The 22,794-nt window shown below is 43.3% G+C and overlaps 1 protein-coding gene across 1 annotated transcript in view; it reads right to left on the minus strand.

Annotated features, from left to right (window-relative positions):
- The window catches only part of col7a1 (collagen, type VII, alpha 1), a 119,956-nt gene that overhangs the window by 82,253 nt on the left and 14,909 nt on the right, over positions 1-22,794 (minus strand). The window contains exons 2-16 of the mRNA XM_063216245.1: positions 21,726-21,795; positions 19,078-19,258; positions 18,020-18,176; positions 17,657-17,750; positions 16,893-17,045; positions 15,850-16,007; positions 11,197-11,326; positions 9,107-9,226; positions 7,315-7,467; positions 5,559-5,678; positions 5,060-5,203; positions 2,654-2,767; positions 2,143-2,289; positions 528-641; positions 1-199 (exon numbers count right to left, since the gene is read on the minus strand). The exon at positions 1-199 is cut by the window's left edge and continues 62 nt beyond it. Of these exons, the coding sequence (XP_063072315.1) occupies positions 1-199; positions 528-641; positions 2,143-2,289; positions 2,654-2,767; positions 5,060-5,203; positions 5,559-5,678; positions 7,315-7,467; positions 9,107-9,226; positions 11,197-11,326; positions 15,850-16,007; positions 16,893-17,045; positions 17,657-17,750; positions 18,020-18,176; positions 19,078-19,258; positions 21,726-21,786 (2,045 nt within the window). The 5' untranslated portion in view covers positions 21,787-21,795. The remainder of the gene's footprint in view (positions 200-527; positions 642-2,142; positions 2,290-2,653; positions 2,768-5,059; positions 5,204-5,558; positions 5,679-7,314; positions 7,468-9,106; positions 9,227-11,196; positions 11,327-15,849; positions 16,008-16,892; positions 17,046-17,656; positions 17,751-18,019; positions 18,177-19,077; positions 19,259-21,725; positions 21,796-22,794) is intronic.

A 22,794-nucleotide genomic window follows, 5' to 3' on the forward strand; every position in this document is an offset into this window, starting at 1 on the left:
GCAATGCTCCTCGTGGCCACCTGCGTGACGCGGAGACCCGTGATGCCGTAGCCTTGCGTACGGCTGCTCAGGGTGACCGCCTCGCCCACGCTGCCATCGATCACCGCAGCAACCGCCACCACCACATACTCGTCCGGCTGCAGGCCCTCGATGGTGAAGGAAGAGCGATCAGCTGGAACCTCACGGTACTGTGCCGCGGCTAAGAGAGAGATACAGCAAGCCTTTAGGAATCAACTGATACCCAGAAAAGTTAACAACACAACACTTTAACAACACAATTAACAACATTTAAGTGAAGGGATTTTTTTGATTAATTCAACGATTTGGAATATTAACTCAAAAGTTTCAAAGGTTTCAAACAGGATGTACTTTACTGTACGTTTTTATGTAAGCTCAAAATAACCACACACTTCCCGGTTGAATCGTAAACATTCTGAAACAACTGTGGAACAGCAATGGAATATACTGTGTGCTTAGAATTTAGGCGACAGCCAGAAAGCTACTGCAAGTCTCCAAGGTGTACTCACTGTTGCCTTGCCTCCATGTGATTCTGTAGGCTGTTGCCCCGGAAACCCCTTTCCATGCAATCCGGATGCGCCGGCCGTTCACATTTGTCACCTGCAGGTCTGTCACTTTGGCAGCTGTAGGGGACAAGTGGCATTGTAAACATTAAGGTGTTGTTTCCACGTAACAGGATATTTTTTATGCAGGGTATTTTTTCTCCTGTGTAAACGCAACTGTGGATAAAAATAAACCCTCCATTGTCACAAATGCATTTCAGCCCCCTAAATATTTTTAAAGCCTCCTTTTTTATATCTGGATTTTAAATATCTGCTATATGGAAACGGAAGGCCAAAACCAGGAGAAAAAAATATGCACATATGAAAATATCCTGCTACATGGAAACGACTCCTTAGGTGCTGTTTCCACGTAGCAGGATATTTTTTTTGCAGGGTATTTTTTTCTCCTGCTAAGTGTAAACGCAACAACCAGGAGAAAAAAATATCCACATATAAAAATATCCAGCTAGGTGGAAACAGCACCTTAGCCTCATCAAAAAGCTCACAGTATACCAGACTCCGAAGTAGTTTCTTTCACCAAGCAGTTACAGTACAGTAGATTGCTGAACTCATGCTGAAGTCAACAAGGCACTTTCTTTGCACTTTTTCCACTCCCTCTCCACCCTCTCTTTTTTGACAAAAAAAACACAACATTTTTTACTCTTTATAGGCTTCAAACCAATAATAAGATGTAATAAACAAATCTTGAATCTTGAATCATCCTGCTAACATCGCTATAGTACAGTGCGGGTTACTGTGGTCCAAGGCTCCATGATTTGTTTGTCTGATGGTGCTCTATGCTTCACATGCAAGGCACTAATGTACTATAGTCCTGTGGTGCTACATGTGGCCTATGTCTTGTCTGTCTTTAAACGAGTCTAGTTCAGGGACGCAAAATGAATTTCAGTGAAAGATGACAATAAAGTGATATTGTGTCATATCGTATTTCGGCTCAGTAATTGTTGGTTTAAAGTTTACCTTGACCTTGACCTTGATCTTATACTCAAACAACCCTTATTCAAATACAGTTGAATTTCACAATCCTCTGTTGTATAGATTGTTGATCCAAAAACACAACATTTCAAAATGTACTGTGCCAGTGAAGCCAGAGGCAGTTAACATGCACAATCTATGGTGTGCCTTCTGATCAACGAGTTGTGGATTCAGGTGCAGACTACAGCACAGGTGTGTTTTAAAGGGGTGTGCCACTATTTTGGGGCTTAATACAGTTAAAATCGTTGGCTGGGGTTTATAAAGGTGGTAAAGTGTCTTATTTTTCATGTTAAGCGTTGTCTTGCTTTAAGACAAGTTAAAAGAGGGAGTATGTAGCTAAGCTAGTGAAAGTCAATGGATCACTGTAGCATGTAGCATGCTACACGGATCCATTGACTTTCACTAGCTTAGCGACATGCTCCCTCTTTTAACTTGTCTTAAAGCAAGACAACGGCTTACATGAAAAATAAGACACTTTACCACCTTTATAACCCCTGGCCAACGGTTTTAACGGTATTAAGTCCCAAAATAGGGGCATACTCCTTTAAGTCTGGCCGACTGTACTGTACAGGTGTGGTCTCTGGCCTACCTGGCGGTGCGGTGGACACAGGTGTAGCCTCCTCTCGTCCCTCGAACAGGGTATAGAGGGTGATGACGTACTCAGTCTGTGGCCGCAGCTGAGTGAGGTCGTGAGAAGTGGTGGCCGTAGGAAACGATACTTTCTCCACAGGGCCCCCTGTAGGATACATAGAGCACTGCATGAAGACGGACAGATATGGGAATTCCATACATGGCTTTACTGCTATGGCTTGTGTGTGTGTGTGTGTGTGTGTGTGTGTGTGTGTGTGTGTGTGTGTGTGTGTGTGTGTGTGTGTGTGTGTGTGTGTGTGTGTGTGTGTGTGTGTGTGTGTGTGTGTGTGTGTGTGTGTGTGTGTGTGTGTGTGTGTGTGTGTGTGTGTGTGGTGTGGTGTGGTGTGGTGTGTGTGTGTGTGTTTTTGTGTGCAATACCTTCTCTCTTGTGTGCGTGTGAGTGTGTGCGTGTGTGTGTGTGTGCGTGCGTGCGTGTGTGTGCCTGCGTGCGAGCGCGTGTATGTATGTACCGTCTCTCTTGTACTCCACTCTGTACCCCCTGGAGGTGCGTATGAGGTTCCAGGTGAGTCTAATGGAGGTGGGACCAAGAGGAGTTGCTCTCAGCACCTGCTGCTCAAAGCGGTCTGCCAAACAGAGAGTAAGTAGCAACATCAATACACAGTGACAAACAAACAACATCAAGAAACGGCATGCGGTATTTCATGGTTCCTTTTATTAGTATAGAGTATGTACATGTATCAACAAATAATATGATGTGCTTGCACTATACAAAGCAAAGCACTAGTACGTACGGTACAGTAATGTTACACTACATGCTGGTACTTGTTGTTACTTAGTAGTGTCTAATTAGTGTAAGAGGAACCTTAAGCGTGCTCAACAAACAACTCAGGAAATGAGTTTGTGAGAGGGTGCATTTGTGCATGTGCACTAGTGAGTGATGAATTCAGGAGTGAGTGAATTACTGTGACATGCCAACAAATGTGAGACAGTGAGTGATTATACACAGTATGTGAATGCAGCAGTGACTTAACGGTTAGGGGGAGGGTTGCAGGATCGAACCCCGTACTGGTAGTGTCGTGATTCACATGGGAAGGGAACGCAAATGCAGGCAAGAGATGACTCTTGTTGAAAATGGTGGCTTGATTTCACCCATTAAGACCAGGGGCCTATACTACAAAGCTGGTTCAGGATAAGTTAAGGTTAAGTTAAGAGGTAAATCATCTAATAGAAGAGCCTGGAGTGCTCATTTTCTTAAGAAAAGCTCTTGTATTAGATGATTTACCTCTTAACGTAACCTTAACTTATCCTGAACCAGCTTTGTAGTATAGGCCCAAGGAGCATCATCTTTGCGTGTTTACCTCTAAATGTGTTGACAATTCAATTTCTGATGAATTCTCTTTAGACTTGTTGGGTCTTAATGGGTTAACCAAGAAAAACACGAAAAAGTCGAAGAAGGCGAAGGACGAGGAACTGGGGAAACTCAGAGGCTCAGAGAACTCGGAGGATCAAAAATGTTACTCACTCACACTCGAGATGGAATATACTGAAACAAAACAGAGTTGAGGAAAGCTGGGCATAAAAACCACACAAGGAACACCGGACAACTCAAACCCAACAGCCAAGGCCTGAGAAAAATTGTATTTGTATCATATTTATATTTCTGTTTACTTTGCACAGTCCACCACCCAGTCTTTAGGTGGATGTGTATGCTTTTTTCTTAGTTCTTAAATTGATTACATCTCACTACAGGGCTTTACAGGATGTAGTGCCGTGCTTGCTCCTTGAAATTCTTTTTTGCTTTGTTCTAAAGGAGGAGGGTCAAGAACAGAGGAAACAAGGTGAGTATTTCAGGATTAATTAACTATTGCGTCGAACTTCGATTTTTTTTTGCACACTTCAGCTGGCAGGTGCGTCGTAGATAGCCCATGGGTCACTCAGTAGACAATTTGAAAAATTGTTTGGAAAAGGGGTTGGAGCAAAGACACATGACCAGAAAAACAATCACATGGACACCAAAACAGAAGCATGTGCAACACCAAAAACCTAAACAGAACCGTGTGGTACACCAAAAACCTAAACAGAAATATGTGGTGGTACACCAAACACCTAAAACAGAACCGCATGGAACACCAAACACCATAAAATGAACCGCACAGAGCACCAAACCAAAAAGGGTAATAACGAACTGAACAGAACACAAGAGAACCTATGTACAACTAAAACCAGAAAACAAACAAATCTAGAACTCTAACAAGAACCCTAACTAACAAGTAAGCAGAATGATACTGGTACCCCTACTGTACACCTAAGCGTCAGTCTAAACTCCTAAAGCATTTAACTCCAGGGACTGTAACAAATAGCCTACAGTACAAATAACTGTAAGTCGCTTTGGATAAAAGTGTCAGATAGCTGGCCATGGCCATCAGTCAAACGGCTAAGGCACCAGACTGCTACGTCGGAGACTTGGGTTCGGTTCCAGCCCAAAGTTGTTTGAGGAACCTTCCCCATCACTCTCTCCCATCCATTTTCTGTTATCTCTTCACATTCATTGTCAAAGTGGGAGCATAAAATACCCAATACCCAAGACCCAAAATAGACCCATATTACTTTGAAAGTGTCCGTTAAGTGTATTGTTATGTGACGAATGTATGTGTGAAAGTACTGTCAGAGAGAGTAGAGAGAGAGAGGTTCCATTGGCCCATTGTTTCCGGGCTCTATTATTGCAAGGGGGGGGGGGGGGAAATCCCCCTTTAGGCAGACCTAGGCAGACCTAAGGACTGTTCTGTTCAATGCTAGGAGTATTATGACACGCCCCTTTAGGCAGACCGGAACCTGGTCATGTTAGGTGCCCATAGCAACCTATTACATTGGCATATCTCTATAATTAAAGAATCTCTGGTACTGTATTGCCTCACCGGTCTTGAATCGAGCGGTGGCGGCGGGTCCCTCTGTGCTGTTGTCGTACAGGGCGATGACGGTGACGATGTACTCCACATCCGGCTGCAGGTTGGGCAGCGTGTGGGACTCGGTGGTCACCTGCTGCGTCTGCACGTCCCGACCTGACAAACGGAGAGAGGGAACACAGAGGAGGAGGAGGAGGAAGAGGAGGAGGAGGAGGAAGAGTGTGTGAGGAGAAATGACGGAGAGAAAGAACACAGGGAGGAGGAGGAAGAGCGTTGTGAAAAAGAGGAGATATGAGGGAAGACAGAGAGGAGGAGAGAGATAGAGGAGATGGAGAGAAGGAACACAGAGTGGAGGAGGAAGAATGTAGAGAGAAAGGAGAGGTGACTGAAAACAAAGAGGAGGCGGAGGAGTGTAGAGGAGAAAGAGAGAGAGAGAGAGAGAGAGAGAGAGAGAGAGAGAGACAGAGACAGAGACAGAGACAGAGTGTGTGTGTGTGTATGTGGGTCTCACCTGTGAAAGGTCCCCATACGACCCTGTAGGTCCTGGCTCCCTCCGCAGGTCTCCAGCTGACGCGAACGCTGCTCTCAGACACCGTCTCCACCGTCAGCTGCCTCACCGGCTCCAGTCGTGCTGATTAGACACACACACATATGCACACACGCACGCACACACACACACACACACACACACACACACACACACACACACACACACACACACACACACACACACACACACACACACACACACACACACACACACACACACGCACACACACACACACACACACATACACGCACACACACACACACACACGCACACACACGCACACACAAACACACACACACATGCACACACGGAATGAAAACAAACCTCTCCCACTTTACTGACAAGCCAATACAAACCTCTTATAATAACTTTTGAAATAATAAGTATGTGTTGGTGTGAGTATGGGTGGGTGTGATTTCTTTGCAGGTGCGTTGTGTGTGTACAGCACATGAAGTGAAGCTGTGATGCCGCATTCATCAGGGTGGTCCTCAATGTTACTGGATTAACATGAACTTCATATATAATGTGCTTAACTCTGTGACCGTGATAGTAACATGGTGCTAAATCCTAAATCAATATTGTTAGAGTCGTAAAGTAGAGTGTCTTTATTGATCCCAAACTTTATTTATCCCAAAGGAGCCAATAAAGTTTCTCTACTCTACTACTCCACCATTCTACTGTAAGAGGATTGATTTGGGGAAATGAATTGATTTGGTAATATCAATGCAGAAGGAAAGGACAGCACTCCTAGTCACTGATCAAAGTTTACTATCCGTTGGCCTTGGCTCAAATGGGTATGGCAACATACTGTTACTGTAAGGGACTCATTCAGGCCCACTGTAATTTCCTGATCCTTCACCATCCTTCCATCCCTATCATTTCATATTATCTTTTCAATACCAAATATAAAAGGCATAAAAGGCAAAGATCAGTTTAACAGTCTAAAAGTTTCATTGTTCATCCATCATGTTTCAGTCTGAACCCTCTTCAGCGTCAGGCCCCACAAACGGGCAATAAACTTTGAAGAGTGACAAGGAGTGGAGTGCTGTCCTTTCCTTCTTGAATACGGAACATCCGTGCTCCTGGACACAGATGTTAAGGACACGAAATCCGTGTCCAGGAGCACGGATTTTGCCAAAATTCCGTGCTCCTGGACACGGAATTGTTTTCTGTGCTCCTGGACACTGATTTATTTTCCGTGATGGGCACACTGAAGTGCTTTCTATAGGATATTACCACAGCACTGTGTTAACTCTATCATTAGAAAATACATACCAAATGCTAATCCTAATGCTATAGCAATTTCAGTTGTGCCCTGACCAAAACATTCCCTAACCTTAAACTGTCATTACAGATTTTTGAGAAACACCTTTTCCAGTTGGTTGCTAGGCTATCAAACTCATATAATGAATGCAAGAAAACTAGCTGTGCCCAGACCAAAACAATTTGTAACCCTAACCTGTCAGTAAGAAATGTTTTTTTGAGACAAAATATTTGAAATTAGAAAAATCTTGAGAAAACACAAGACTGTGGAAACATAGAGCTGTGGGAGTATAGAGAGCAATTCTGTGTGTCCATCACGGAAAATAATTCCGTGTCCAGGAGCACGGAATTTTGGCAAAATCCGTGCTCCTGGACACGGATTTTGTGTCCTTAACATCCGTGTCCAGGACCACGGATTTTTTGGAGATCATGTTGAAACTGTAATGCTACTTACATGTCCTGGCGGAGATCCTAGCAGGGGTGGTGGTGTTGCCGGGAAACAGGGGCAGGACGCTGATGACGTACTCCGTATCCGGCTGCAGGCGATCTAGTGTCATCGAGGTAACGCTAGCTGAGAGACGCTGCTCCAGCTGGGAGGCTGGTTGGGCTGCAGGACAGAGGTAGAGTAGAGTAGAGTAGAGTAGAGTAGAGTAGAGTAGAGTAGAGTAGAGTAGAGTAGAGTAGAGTAGAGTAGAGTAGAGTAACATTTATTAATCCCGAAGGAGGTTTTGCAGCCTGTCACTCTTGCAGGGAATGGCACAGATAGAGGCAGTCATGGCTCCTGCTGTACCTTTCAACTTAGGCCTACTACTAGACAAGGCTTGACATTATCTTTTTAAGTCACCGGCCACTGTGGCTAGTGGTTCCTTGAGCCTCTATCCATTCAGCTATTCTACTAGCCACAAATTTGATATTGTTTTCTTTTCTTTATCGTGACACTGTAGCCTACATATAACCTCTATATGGAAATAAATCAAACAAATAAAAAGTGAGTGACTGAATTGAATTTAAATACAGAGACAGAGGAACTAATGGTTACCAACCTTATCTTTACTACTAACTTTACTACTATTGCATATAAAAAGGAAAGAATCTATGTACACACTTCAGACCAATAGATGCACCTTCACAAACAACAGAGGAGTGGCGACTCTTGACTACAGGTACACTACTACTCTGTATGACATTAAGTTGTTCACTGAAGCTTTTATGTCCCCACACATGTCATACAACTGTGAAACTGTCTGCCTTGACCTGCTTGTATTTTACAATTACACAAGGCTTCAGTTGTGGTTTCATTTGTTGGGCTTCTAGCCAGGCTAGGCGGACAATTCTATAGCCATGGATCAAAGAGGATAAAAATACTTCCGATTCATGAGGTAGCGTAAGAAATAGGGCTTTGAACCATTATTTTTTTCCAAACGTTCCGTTCCGAACAGAAACGGAATTATAACGTTTCCGGTTATAAGTTCCACCAATAAATTGACGTTCCCGAACCGGTTAGAACAAAAAAATACTGTTCCCGGAACGGTTAATTTCGTTCCTGTCAGCTAATTACTCCCATAGGCCTAACTGACGTGAATTAACCAAGAAAGACGGAAGTGCAAATGAGTCAGCCTACATTCCAAACTGTTAATTCAAGCAGATGAAAAGAATATCCTCCAGAATTTGACATTCAGGGACGACCTAAATGGAGAAGCGGAGAAACCTCAATGATGAAAATGCACGCTCCACGCTGACTTGGGTCACGGGGAGCGCTATGACGGACATTGTGAGTTTGTGCATATTTGAAGCGGCCATGGATGCCCAATAACATTCTCGCTGCGCTTTACACGCGCTTCTCTGCAATGTCTTACAATGATGCAATGGAAACTCTCCCCTTTTGTATGACAGTGGTTTCTCTTATTTAAGATGTGGAGTGGAGACTTTGTAGTCCACAGCTCTCTCTCCATTCAGTCAGAGAATGTCTGATGTCACACAGGACGTGAACCTCAGCCGTCATGGTAATGTGCACAGGAAAATAATTACTTTTTGTTTGTTTGAGGAACGGTATTAACCGGTATTAACCGGTTACCACAATTTTTATATAAGTGTTCCCGTTCCAGAACATAAAAAATAATAACGTTTCCGGTTTCGTTTCTGTTCCCTGTAAAATACAAAAAGTTCCCGGTTTTCGTTTTCGTTCCTTGAACCGGTTCAAAGCCCTGTTAGTAAATAGTATATTGAGGTATAGGCAGTGTCCTTACCCCTGGAGCCATAGGTGACTCTGTAGCCCTGTGGCGGAGAAGTCGGGGCGTCCCAGGCCAGGGAGATGGAGAAGAAACCAGAGCGCACCACACGCAGGGATGACACACCCTGAGAAGACTCTGAGGAAGACAGGGTGTGAACATACATTTATCAAAAAAACAATACTGTTTACTAGAAACATTGAAGAAAAAACGTAAACCGTTTTTTTATTTATTTCGATAGCACAGTGTGAAAGGAGACAGGAAGCGAATGGGAGAGAGAGATGGAGGGGGATCAGAAAATGACCTTGGGTTGGGCCAAGGCCAATAAGCATTTTATTAAATGTTGTTTATATATAAACGTAGTTCTGGAGGAAGTCCGAGAGTGATTGACAGCTGTCATTACTTGCTCCTGCCTTCGTGCATATTTAAATCCCTCCTTCCCTCTTTCGCCTGTCATGCGCGAAGGCTTTCCGAATTGTCCCACCACCTCCCCATTCTCCTCCATTTCACTAGAACACCCAGTTACACTTCCTCTACACTACACATAGGGGGGAAGCGGATCTCATCCCGCATGAGCTCCGTTTAAAGCATCCCAGGACCGAGGCCAGCTAACATGCCAAACATGCATATACTATACATAAACTGTACACCAAGCACTCAAGGACAAACTCGTGAATAATAATGTAAAATGAATAATTAACATTCCAGCCTTCTATTTCAATCTTTTCTTTCAGGACCAACCTTTTCAGAAACTGCACTTTTTTTTTTGGCAGGTGGTTGTATTGAGTTGCTACCATCCTCTGGAATGCCACTAGATACCGCTTCAAGGTTTTGCATACCTCACTGCTTATTCTGCCTGCAGCTTGTTCAAAAAAAGCTTCTAAAAAAATCTAAAGTTTCTCAAAATTATGATCTGTTTTCCTTTTGGAGGCAGAAATGGGTGTCACAGTCTGAATGTTAGACAGGAAAATCTTGCCCTCAGATTTTTGGTCAGAAACACCAGTCTGTCAACATGTTCTGACTTCAAGGCCGGCCAATGGGCAAGTTACTATAGCCTATTGCCCCCTGTGCGATCACGATTAAATAGCTATTTTCATTTTTTAATTGTCGAGACCAATATCACAATTTTGACTAAACTTTGATTAATCGTGTAGCCCTACACCTTTTTCTAATATTAATTAGTAATACTTGTTATGGTCATGAAATGCAACATTTCTGCAGAAAGTGACTTAAAGATTTTAACAATGATATACTATATTTACAGCATGTTAAACATGTCTACTACAATTATTTTGCATTAGTCAAGACCTGTCGAGCAAGACAGGAGAGGATGGAAGACTTTCGTCAATGGTCTCTCTCCCGACTCCAGTTAACTAGCACTTACTGCTTTCAATTATCCCTCCTGCTTACTCTGCTCTGCTTAATTTTGACACCTGTGCTCACTCTAATCTGCTCATTGCTATACCTGCTCTCACTCTCCCTCCTCATTGGCCAGCCAGCTGCACCACATTCACTCTGCAATTAACCCCTGTATTTAAAGCTCTGGTTTTCAGTTCCTCTTCCTCAGACCGTCTTCGAACACACTCCTGATTCCTGTTCCCTGGCAATTCTACTCTGACTCCTGTTGACGAACCCGGACCCGCTCTGATACCCTGCCTGATCTCCAGTCCCTGAAAGCCGACCTGCCTTCTGTCCTCGACACCTGCTCCATCCTCTAGCCCGGTAAATCTGACCTGCCTTCTGCCATACGACAACGATTTTGATATTGCCCTGAACTGTGCTTCTGCCCCTGTTAATTTGCCCTGTTGTGTGTGTGTCCCCCCCCCCCCCCCCCTCCCAGGACTTCCGGACCCTCCACCACCGGCTTCTGCGACGCTTCTCTGCAACTGGGGGGGCACACACACACACACACACAGGCTCCTGGACGCCTGGACTCTTCCACTTCCCTTTTCCCCAAAAGTAAATAAACCATCTAACGTGACGCAAGTGGGATCCTCCTCTGTCTGGTCCGTGACAATGTTCCTATGGGAATTTAAAGGCCTAAGTAAGTAAGACATGCATTATTGTGTATCATCATTACTGTATCCATGTGGCCCCAGAGCACTTACTTGTTCCGGATTTAGCAGAGATAGCTTCTCCAACGCTGTTGGGGTACTGAGCAATGACAGACACCAGGTAGTCTACGCCAGACCGCAGGCTCTGTGCCGTGTAGGTCTGCACCTCTGGTCCAACTGTTACCTGTAAGCACACAACACCTTGACAATTCACAAAAGACCTTGTCTCCACAAAGGATGCTTGTTGTAACTCCGCTGTAAGATGGATGTAAACGTTGTCATGAGCATGCCCTGGCAAGCACCATTGCCGGTTATTACTCATGTCTAGGTGTTTTAAACCGATGCACTGACATTAAATATTATGACAGCTGGGACTTTGCGTGAGTCATACCAAAAATAATTATCTGGGTTGATGAGTTAATGGTGTTTGTAAATCATCTATATCCCCATGTTAGAGACAGACTAAGACACAATAGCACCAGTGTTACATCCTCTCCAGATTCTGCTATAGTATTAGAATAGAATAGAATAGAATAGACTTTTTGTCATGCCAGCATAATATTTGTACAGTATTTGGCCACAATGAGACAGTATATGGGCATTATATTCATTTAATTGCATGAAACATAACTACTGTACATACATAGATCATTGCACCTATCCCCTCCTTCTCACCGATCCCAGCACACACATCCTACAAGTGAAGCACCAGTTCCAGCACTCCAAAAGATTCCCAAGGTTCTCTGCCTGTTTACTATCTGCTGTTACACTGCAGCCTATGTGGGCCTACATTAGATGACAACTCCCAAGTTTGTTCCTCTTCAATTTATGCAGTGAGTCCTAAAGATTCACTATGTTGGCTGCAGATGTAGCGAGTGAAATGTTGGCTGGTATGCACCTCTTGCTACCTCTGGTATGCACCTCAATTTAGATGAGGCGACCCATTGATACAATGAGCTGAGCTAAGCATAATGTACGTATACTACAGTATTTCAACAGGGGGCTGTGTTACAGGCTGTTTCATGCCAAAAAATGCCCAGACTGTTTTTATGCCCCATTCCAGCCCTGCCTACGGTACGATGCCTAACCCATTTAATTAAAACCTGAATCTTGTCCACACACGCATCTAAAGAGCACCATGTCTCATGTGACAACAACTGCATGTGCCTACTGCCAAGTGGTTCTTCAAAAGATTATAAGACCCCGCATGCCCCATTTGAATTTAATATATCCAGACCTGCCCGAGACAGGACGTGTTCAGAATCAGATTTATGAAATGAATGCCCTTTAATTTATTAGACAAATGGCCTTTGATTACAGCGTCTGCTGTAGGCTAAAATAGTCCCAATGGGTTTGGCCATACATCTGAGGCTAATAACTGACTAACTGTGAGGAATTCATAAGGGGTTAGTTACCATGCAAACCAGGGCCCTCTACAGGACGTAGCTACAATGAGCAGTTGAGTAGGAAGATTGAGCACATTCCTGATCAAGGGCAAAGTCTGGACAAAGGCTAATCTGGGTCTTTTCAATAAATAGTCCTCATACTTTTGTATTTTCTTGTGCAACTCTTGTGCAGAATAACATTCCAACAACTGGGGTCTTCTTCAGATTCTCCAGTAAAACCTCTTACTGAAAGAAAAACTTAAACTACTATAGACTGGTTAAGGTGAACGACAAAAAAAAAAAAAAATATATATATATATATATATACATATATATATATATATATATATATATATATATATATATATATTTATTATTATTATACATATATATATATATTTTTTTTGTCGTTCACCTTAACCAGTCTATAGTAGTGTATATACTGTATATATATTTATTTGTGAGATCCAGAAGGGGTACATCTCGTTATTCCTTTGGCTACACAGACTGACAAACTAAATCCAAAGCTCTCTTCTCTGAGTCAAAGTGTTGTAGCTATTTTTTTTTAAAAACCTTTTATTTTCACATAGTTGACCAGATGAAGCTGTATGGCCTTTATCAGGATGTGGTTAGGGTGAGATTCGAACCGGCAACCCTGTGATCCCAAAACTTGCAGCCATTATCCCACAGCTGCCCAACCGAAACTATGAAATGGGTGAGCCCAGAAAAATTACTTTGGCTAAGCCCCACAGCACACACTGTTTTAATAAAAACAGTGACTTAAACTGTCGATCAAACTTTTAGAGCCTTCTGATTGGCTGGGCCTGCTAAAACCGACCCAGTTCACCTGGGGCTACAGCATGCTGATAGATAAAAGTGTGAGAGTGGTAAGGCAAACATGGCATTAGTATATAAATGAATGTATACATTCGGCAAGTGCTGTACATACAGTGCAGTATTGTTATTATTGTACTCTTAGGGCAATCTTTTCAGCAGCAGGGTGTGTGCAGCGCACTGCATAATCAAAAACATTACAGACAGTCCCGTTGATTACACCGTTGCTGTGGGCTACAAGAGTCTACCGTGTTCTGATGGATCACTCAACTGAACATAGCCGTCTGTCGGCAGGTGGCACGGATAACCTTTACTGCAGGCTGGCTGCAACATGATCTCGCAGGATAGAGCGAAAGGAACACGGCCCCCTTGGAGAGCAAAATTTGTGTCAGTTTCATGGATTTTGCCGAAACTCTATGATGGGGTCACTGACAAAAGTGCTTTTCGTGATGGGCCCAAAAAGTGCTTTCTATATGAAGAGTTTATTTGCAAAATAAAGTAGCATCCACCATTTTTGACTTTTGCATTTTATTATTGAAAATGACTATTCAGAGGTCCTATTACCTATGAGTGAATTCTTGCCATTCAAATATTTTGAGAACATACTTTTTCAACCTATATAATATGCATTTTGCAATGCAATGCAATGCCCAATACAAAAATGTTAATTTCCCCACATGGAGATACACCGTTTTGCAAATCCTTCATATGTTCCCACAGCACAGTTATGTCTATCATTAGAAAAAGGACAAATCTCACAGTGTTGAAGTAGCTTTTGAGGTCAGTGGATACCAAATTCTGTTACTAAACAAAAGGATGCTAAGGCAATACCTGTTTAGACACAGCGTTGTAAATTTGCAGTTACTAGGATGGCAAGGACCAAGTCGAAGTGCATTACAGTACTTACTAAAGGCCCTTTGTTATGTGTTATGTACTGAACCCCATCACAGAATATTGCCAAAATCCATTACACTGCCACAGATTTTTGTGTTGCAAGGGGCAGTGTTCGCTTCAGGGAATTTTGTTATTTCATGTTACTTACACACATTCACTCAGAAGCAGGCAGGCAGTCTACCTAAATTGCTCTTGAGTCTTAACAGCCATACAAGTGCTCTTGGCGTCTGCATAATTTCAGCATGCAGCAGCAGAGTGATTGTCATATAAAAATATTAAAGGGCAGACGGGTGCTGGCATGACTGTCTGTGCCCATTTTGTTGTAGCTGTTCGAGCATGTGCCAACACCAGGGCCGCTGACAGCTTTGGCCGGGCCCGGGACAAAGTCATCTGAAAGGGCCCCCCGACTTCATGCATGCAATCAGGGCTCTAAATTAACACCAGCCAACCGGCAAAATGATGGTGAAATTTCAGTTTGGCTGGTAGAAAATACCAATTTACCAGCTTTTTTGACCCATTAGTGAGTGTGCGTTTGGCTAGTAAGATTAACATTTACTTGCCATTTTGGCTGGTGATGAATAAAGTTAATTTAGAGCCCTGCATGCAATGTAATGAGGACCCAATTCTGGGCCCACTCTCTTCCTGGGCCTGGGACAACTGACCCCTTTGTCCTCCCCCTGTCGACTTCCCTGGCCAACACTCATGCCATGCCATGGCAGCGTGCGTTCCAATTGACATGCTGGTAGAGATGTATGCAGCCTGCGGCGTTGTAATGGTACAATGCCAAGTTCCTGTTTTCCTGCTCACGTGCTCTTTATGGGTCTGTCCTCAGAGCAAGGTCAGGGGAAATGCTGAGGTTTTGCGCAATACAGTAGTGTTAGATGTGTAAAACTATACAGAAAAAATAGTGTTAATTTGCCACTTAAAGAGCTAATGCAACATCCTCTATAGTGAATTTGGTTCTAGAGTACTCTCTAAGTGTTGAATTAACACTGCATTGTTTACTGTTTATATAATGACAAGACTGTGAAAGAAAAAGAACAACTGTAACATTAAACTGAAGAAAAAACATGACTTATGTGAAACCATCATACTGTAGATGATTCCATCATCAAAATGGAAGTTGGAAAACCATTTACTGTACAGTTATTGTTAATCTGGGATTAAAGTTGTCAGAAACCATTTTGCCTTTTTGAGCAATTGCATGCGACTTAGGTCTATAGACCTTGTTATTTTTAGAAAGTGTACGGTCTTGGTAGCTGCTCACCCGTATAACTCTGCTACTCGTACTTCACGCCTTTTCTGGCATACTCCACAATGATTTATTGGCAAGGAAGTATCTCACACACATTTTCTCTTTCAGGTTGTTAATTTCCGGAGTACCGGTATGTTACTTACTTTGACTGTTCCAGTTTAAGTGCCTGTTTTATTCCAGATGATTTGTTTTGCATGCTTGTTTTTTTAATTAAAGTTAAAAAAAAACTAAGATACTTGCAAAAAAAAAGAAACACATCATGCACATCCAATACGGGACAGCAGGGCCCAGGTACAAATGCCCCGCACCCCCTAATTGCTCTTAAGGACCATACAGTACCTGTCGTAGCTCTGCAGTGACCGGCTGTCCCAGCCCTGAGATAGGTGTGTACTGAATCAGGTAGCCTGTGACCTGGCCGTTGGCTGGGCTCCAGCGGAAGCTGAGGGAGTCAATGGTGCTGGTGGTGAACTGCAGGTTAGAGGGGCCTTGGGCGGCCTCTGGAGGAGGAATGAGCAGGGACAGGAGAAACAGAAACAGAGTGTTAGTCTCTCTCTCAATATTTGTAAATAGTGTATATTTGTAGGTAGCCTCTTGCTGCAGATGGGGTCGCCAGCGGGCCTACTAGCTGAAAATACTTACCTACATCATAACAGCATTCCTATGACATAATAGAGAGACCTAAGTGGTAACATATTAAGACATAGCCATTACAATTTTAGTCACAGTGGAGTTATAACATATATATGCTCTAAGGGGTTAATAGTGTATATTTCTAATAGTGTGTAAATAGTGTGGCCATGTTGTCATTCAGCTACACAGTAATGTGTTCTCTTCTTAGCACATCTTATCTTATATGCAGCTTTTTCAGTCAGCTACTGTATACTGCGACATTGACCCAAGCGCCAGGTGCTGCATGAAGTTGCTTGAGGCACATGACATTTGATTTTTTTTTTGTATAAGAATGTTGGTATATTAGCGCTGAATGAATGAACATGTTCTAATGCAAGAAGCATGCTCACTTAGCTTTTGAACACAAATCATTTCATGTTTTGATGTGCTTCAGAGGCTGAGATAATTAAGTTGGACCTTTTCCCCAAATTATAGGCTGTTGTACAGTAAGCCTGCGTTGTATTCATGAGAGGCCGCTTTCAGATGATTTTGTCATGGGTTCGGCTAAGACTGTTAACCCCTACTGCTAAGGCCCTGCTACTAACCATACCATTGTCTTATTGTTATTGTGAGGCCTATGTGCAGTAACACTCCAATTTGTGTGCGTGCGTGCGTGCGCCCGTGCATGCGTGCGTGCGTGTGCGTCCGTGTGAGTGCGGGCATGTGTTCGTGCGTGCATGTGTTTGTGCGTGTGTTGGGGAGCACTAGCTCACCATCGTTAGCGAACGTTCCTCCCGCAGTGCTGCAGACTCGGGGCGACATTTGCGTCAGTAGAGGACTGAGGCCCTTGAAGTTGGTGACCATCACGGAGAAGGAGGGGGAGGAGGCGATCTCTTTCAACTCTTTGTTGTCCGCACTCTTTATACCTGATGAACGAGGAGTTGTAGGCAGAGGGAGAGAGATAACAATGAGAAACAGAAAGAGAGACACATTCTGAATATACTATGTGCAATGTTGTGTGTAATGTCCCTGTGTCTTCTGTATTTATGTATGTATGTATGTATGCTACTTGACACCTTAATTCTTTTTTCCACCTTAATTCACCTAACATCTTTTTTCCATCATATGTAAAGGCATTTTGTGATGAGCATGAGCATCTGCACAATGCAACATGTGAATACTAAGTGGGATGAACAACACATCTCCAATGTATGGTGGTTACGTGGCGCTATTCCGACATGTCGCTATTCCGACGTTAATGTCTATTGTCGGAATACCGACACGTTTTCCACCGTCCGCCGCTATTCCTACATGCCGCTATTCCGACATCCCTAACCTTAACCCTATCCTTAACCCTAACCCTAACCCCTAAAAAGTGTCGGAATAGCGGCATGTCGGAATAGCGCTATGTCAGTAGCGATTGCCCCCCTGTATGGTAGCACCAACAGCATGACACAAAACCGTTTGGTTACCAGTACTATGTACAAGAAATGATGACATGATACAGTACAGAAGGCTCCACATGAAAAGCATTTACCGATGGCAAAGAGCTTCACCCCGAGGTTGCGCAGCTTCGCAACATGCTCGGCTACAGGATCTTGGGACTTTCCATCAGTAATGACGATGACAATCTGGGAAGAGGACAGCAGCAGCAAGACAGACAAAGGACAGACAGTGGTCACCTGTGAGCTGAATTCTGAACCCATACACCACCTGTTGGAGGTATGGCAATGGGAATGACGAATTTTAAGTTTAACATCTGTAATGATTTTCAAAGAAATTGAATTCCGACTACTATTGAACCTTTTCTTAATTTGTTGAAGATGGAAAAATGGAAGCCTTGAATTCTAAGCGAGACAAGAATGTCATAATCAGATGTCTTTACAACTTGTTTCCTCACCTTTGGAACGTCCCGTATGTTCTGAGGACTAAAGAAGTTGTCAACGACGAATTTCAGACCGTCGCCCGTGCGGGTGCCTCCGCTCTTGTACTGGACATTTTCCACTGCTGCCACCACCTGGGTGCCGGATGTGAAGTTCCCAAAAGAGAACTCCATCCTGAATGTCAAATACATGAGGTAGATGTAAACAAATGGTTGGTTTGTAGGCCTAAACAAGTGTTATCAAACAACATTACTGTACTGTACTGCCAGGGGCGTAAAGTATACCCCCGCAGCCCCCGCGAGGCAGGGGGGCCCATACAAGGCGGGGGACCCACATGGGCCCTTGACTTGAAGAAACGGGCCCCCTCCACATGATATTAGGCCCTCTTTTTTCGTTCGGGGGCCCATTCTTGGTAGCTTGCAGGGGGGCCTGAAGTAGGCCTACTTGCGTTACGCCAGTCTGTACTGTAGTCAGTGCTTTAAAGCAACACTAGTAGTTTTTATCATCCTTTTCATTACACAACAGTTTGGTAGTAAAATTGTCTGTGTTAATATTCTCCTAAGTATAAATGGTCCCATACACGATCAGTGTTAAAAGCAACTCTATGTGTGTTGAATTAAATCAAATATGCTCTACCAGTGTTTTAAATGTTATATTATTTACCATATATTCTCAGAACAATGTTGAATTGACATGGTAAATTGTAGTGTGATAGAAAGCAATAGCAGAGAACAGTGGAGTACAGAGCTCACACCTCTGAACTTGGCTGGCTTAGTGCGTTTACAGCCTGTGGGGGGCAGCATACTGTAGGAAACCGTTTCAACCTGTTGCAAAATGAACCACTGAAACGACTTTGGAAACAAAACACCAGCCTATTTGAAGTTTCCAAGCTACCTGTTGATTTAACATGTAATAAGAGGCTATACTTGGCTGAAATGACGTGAGTATGAATATAAATAGCAACTAGTACACTACGTTACATTAAAAATGGATACTCACAAATTGGAAAACCTCTTTAATCTAGATCATACTATATGGAAACGGAGAAGCCTGATATGAGAGTCCAAAACAGTACCTTGAATTATCGCTGTATTGCACCAGTCCGAAGCGCACGCCTGTCGGCCCCACGGCACTGGCAAACGGCTTCACCAGGCCTGCCATGAAGCCCTTGACCAGCTGGAAGTTGGTACGGCCGATACTGGAAGAGCCGTCCACTAGAAACACCACATCTGCCGACGGCACGCTGTTACACTGACCTGCAAGCAGAGGAGTATGCAATAGAAGTTAATTCATGATGTGAGTACAACAACATTACATGATGTTACATAGGCAATACTGGAAGAAGCATACACCATGACACCATGTCCGCTGACCTCACACTGTTACACTGACCTGCAAGCAGAGGTGTATAAAATGTATTAAACTAGCCTAGATTCATGATGTAAGTAGCCAGGCCGTGTCCTCCTAGTGACGCAACAGCTTCAGCGTTGCTAACAGTCAGGTCAAGTGTCAATGCAAGTACTTTCTGAGTTCCTGCAAATACGGGAACTCCTCCCACTTTGTTGTGAAGTAAACAATCATTAACAAACCAAAGGAGGTCATTTGGGAAATGCCGTTTGGGAAATGATCATTGTTATGCTCTTGGTCAGACCAAGTATCGAAGAGATTTGAAAGTCGATGATAATCAGGCTATGATGTACACCATTGGTACATGATATTACATTGTGGTTACACAAGTAACACTGTTATCTGTGTGTACCTAATAAGGGCTTTTTAAATTTCCCATAGTTCTACTAAGTATTGTGGGTTGGATGGACATTTCCCAATGTCCAGGCAATGACTTGTTGTTACTTTGATATAGTGGTATTGTCTGAGCAATATCTGAAAAACACCACCAGAAACATCGCTTCTGTCAACCTCACCATATTACACTGACCTGCAAGCAAGGGGTATACAGAAAACAGCAGATTCAGAGTCCGGTCAGTGTCTAGCTGTGTAATATCACTTGTGGGCTTGAAGGTCAAGGACCAAAAGCCCACAAGTCAAGTATATTTGCACAAAAAAGTCCTGAAGTGTGCGGATGTCTCCTTTTTGTACAGAAACTCCATAGCAATGAAAAGTCCCTATGGACAGTCCTTGATGTAAAGCATGCAGTGTTAATTCAACACTTACAGAGTCAATTTGAGCACTTACTGTATGATGTTGGTCCTGCTGTAGTGTAAATATTGAATTAACACTGCAGACATTACTGCACCCCATTTGCAAGACCGTTTCCAACCACTTTCCATTGAGTCTTTCATCCATGATTTCCATTGCACTGGCTTGCTTATAGCCTGTTATTTAGGGATTTGTAATCATTGTCCGTGCCTAGCAGGCAGGGTGGAGGAAGCTGAGTCATCAGGTAATTTCAGTCTGCAGCACTTCCAGTTGCCTGCCATTAACCTACATTAGGCTACCTGAGCTACTGTATATCTTAGTCACAGATATCCACAGACAGCAAGGCCTGGTCTGGGCTGGTAATTTGCCATACAGTGCAGCGCATATCCTGGTGGGCCGACGTTCTTCAAGGGACCGATGCTGTTGCTTTTGCTGTTGTTGTTTTTTTTTCTCAGGGCTAGAGCTATTCTATAAGTGATTACACCAAGTCACAAGTGTGAGAAGAATCTTTTCTTAATTTCAGTCTCAGTATATTCATTAGATAAAGAGAATTGTTCCGTGACAGTGTCTAATTTGCATTTCTATTCTGATTCTGTTGCACGTGTGTGTTGCAGAGAAGGCTTGCTTGTAAGGACTATGTGCTGCTTTTATCCGCAAGAGAGCAGAGTAATGTAGACAGCTACTGTATAATGTTACAGTTTGTACAGCTTACATGCATACTATTAACACATTTCACAATCAAAAAGCAGAAGACCTGTCTATACAGGCAGGCACAACAATATGCACAAACTCAGATTCACGCATTTACAGTAATTACAGTATTACACTGTCGAGGATTCCTTTGGAAGAGTTACGGGTGACGCCACAGAGCAAGAATGTTGACGTTAAGTTGGCGCCTATGCCTGTATCTTCAGTCCTTCTTCAATTACTTTAACCCCTTAGCGCAGAGCATATGCTATAAACTTACTGTCACCAAAGCAGTAATGGATATATCTTAATCTGTTACTTAAGGATCTCTGTACTGTCATAGCAATGTTGTTACGATGTAGTTGAGTATTTTCAGCAAATAGTGACTAGCCCGCCGGCGACCACATCTGCAGTAAGAGAGAGCCTACATCATACAACTTCAACTCCGTTCTGATACCCCATGTAGATTGGTATGCTGCAACAGACTATAATGAGACATATATTTGATATATATATTTTACTTATATATTTTTCTATTTATAATATACTATAAATCATTGCTATATAGCTGTGGTTTTTTTTTTTAGCCAAGGCAGACTTTTTTCATTAAAACATCCTGCAGCACACCACCAACCAAAAAAGTTAAATAATTGATACTAGGCAATATGTCTATAGACTATAGGCCTATACCTACTCAGTAGTTCAGTAGTTCAGTAGTTTCCCACTGTGTAGTGCAGTAGGTCTCTTTAATGACTGTGTCATACAAGGGCATGAAGAGGCAACATCTCTAAACTTATTAGGCCTATGTAACACTCATATTGTGAGACAGCTGTACCGTTGTGATATCGTCATGACGTGCAGTGTTGATTTCAGCCTTACCTTGAGCACTGCTCTGTGGCAGCTGCGCTGCCAACATGGCAACTAAAAAGTACCCCAACATCTTCTTTACCTGTGGAAACACACAGAGAAAGGTTTGGCTAAATGTCAACACTAACACACACACATTCAAAACTGCTGCACATCTAGGTGCGGCTAGCAGAGGACGGTTGCACAGATAAAAGAATAGACCTAGCTACTAAGAAAGAAAAGGGTACGTTAAACTGCAATGTGCAGACTCATTTGTTGGGCAGTCATGGGTGAGCGGTTAGGGCGTCAGACTTGCATCCCAGAGGTTGCCGGTTGGACTCCCGACCCGCCAGGTTGGTGGGGGGAGTAATCAACCAGTGCTCTCCCCCATCCTCCTCCATGACTGAGGTACCCTGAGCATGGTACCGTCCCACCGCACTGCTCCCCATGGGGCGCCACTGAGGGCTGCCCCCTTGCACGGGTGAGGCATAAATGCAATTTCGTTGTGTGCAGTGTGCAGTGTTCACTTGTGTGCTGTGGAGTGCTGTGTCACAATGACAAAGGGAGTTGGAGTTTTGGAGTTTCCCAATGGGCTTTCACTTTTTTCACTTCACTAATAATTTAGGCTTCCCTTCCCAACAGCTTTTTCATTCAGGCTAATCCAAACAACTGGGGGTCTGGGCTCCTTGGGTTGTGGAGGTGCTACAGGGGGTGTCGGAGAGAATGAACTGCTTGCATAAACCCTTGAATAAATGTGCCTACTGCTTTCCTAATATATAACCATTCCATTAAATAAATGTAGAAATAGTGTGATTAGTCAGAAGTAGTATTTACTTGTATTGTTAATTGTAATGTGTTTACATTTCCTGTGATTTTCATATTTATATTTGTAAAGACAGTATTAAGGGAATACTGTGGACCCCTGCAATCTCTCTTAGGGGGGAGGGGGGGCATTCCAGATTGAGAACCACTGTGCCAGCCTTGAAAAGAATGCATTACGTAACGAGACAAATGACACGCAACAGCTAGAGATCAGTAAGTAAGATCCTATGATAACACTTCAACCAGCTCAAAATATGCAAATAAACGCACACACACACAC

Source organism: Engraulis encrasicolus, chromosome 14, assembly GCF_034702125.1.
Source record: "Engraulis encrasicolus isolate BLACKSEA-1 chromosome 14, IST_EnEncr_1.0, whole genome shotgun sequence".
Taxonomy (NCBI): Eukaryota; Metazoa; Chordata; class Actinopteri; order Clupeiformes; family Engraulidae; genus Engraulis; species Engraulis encrasicolus.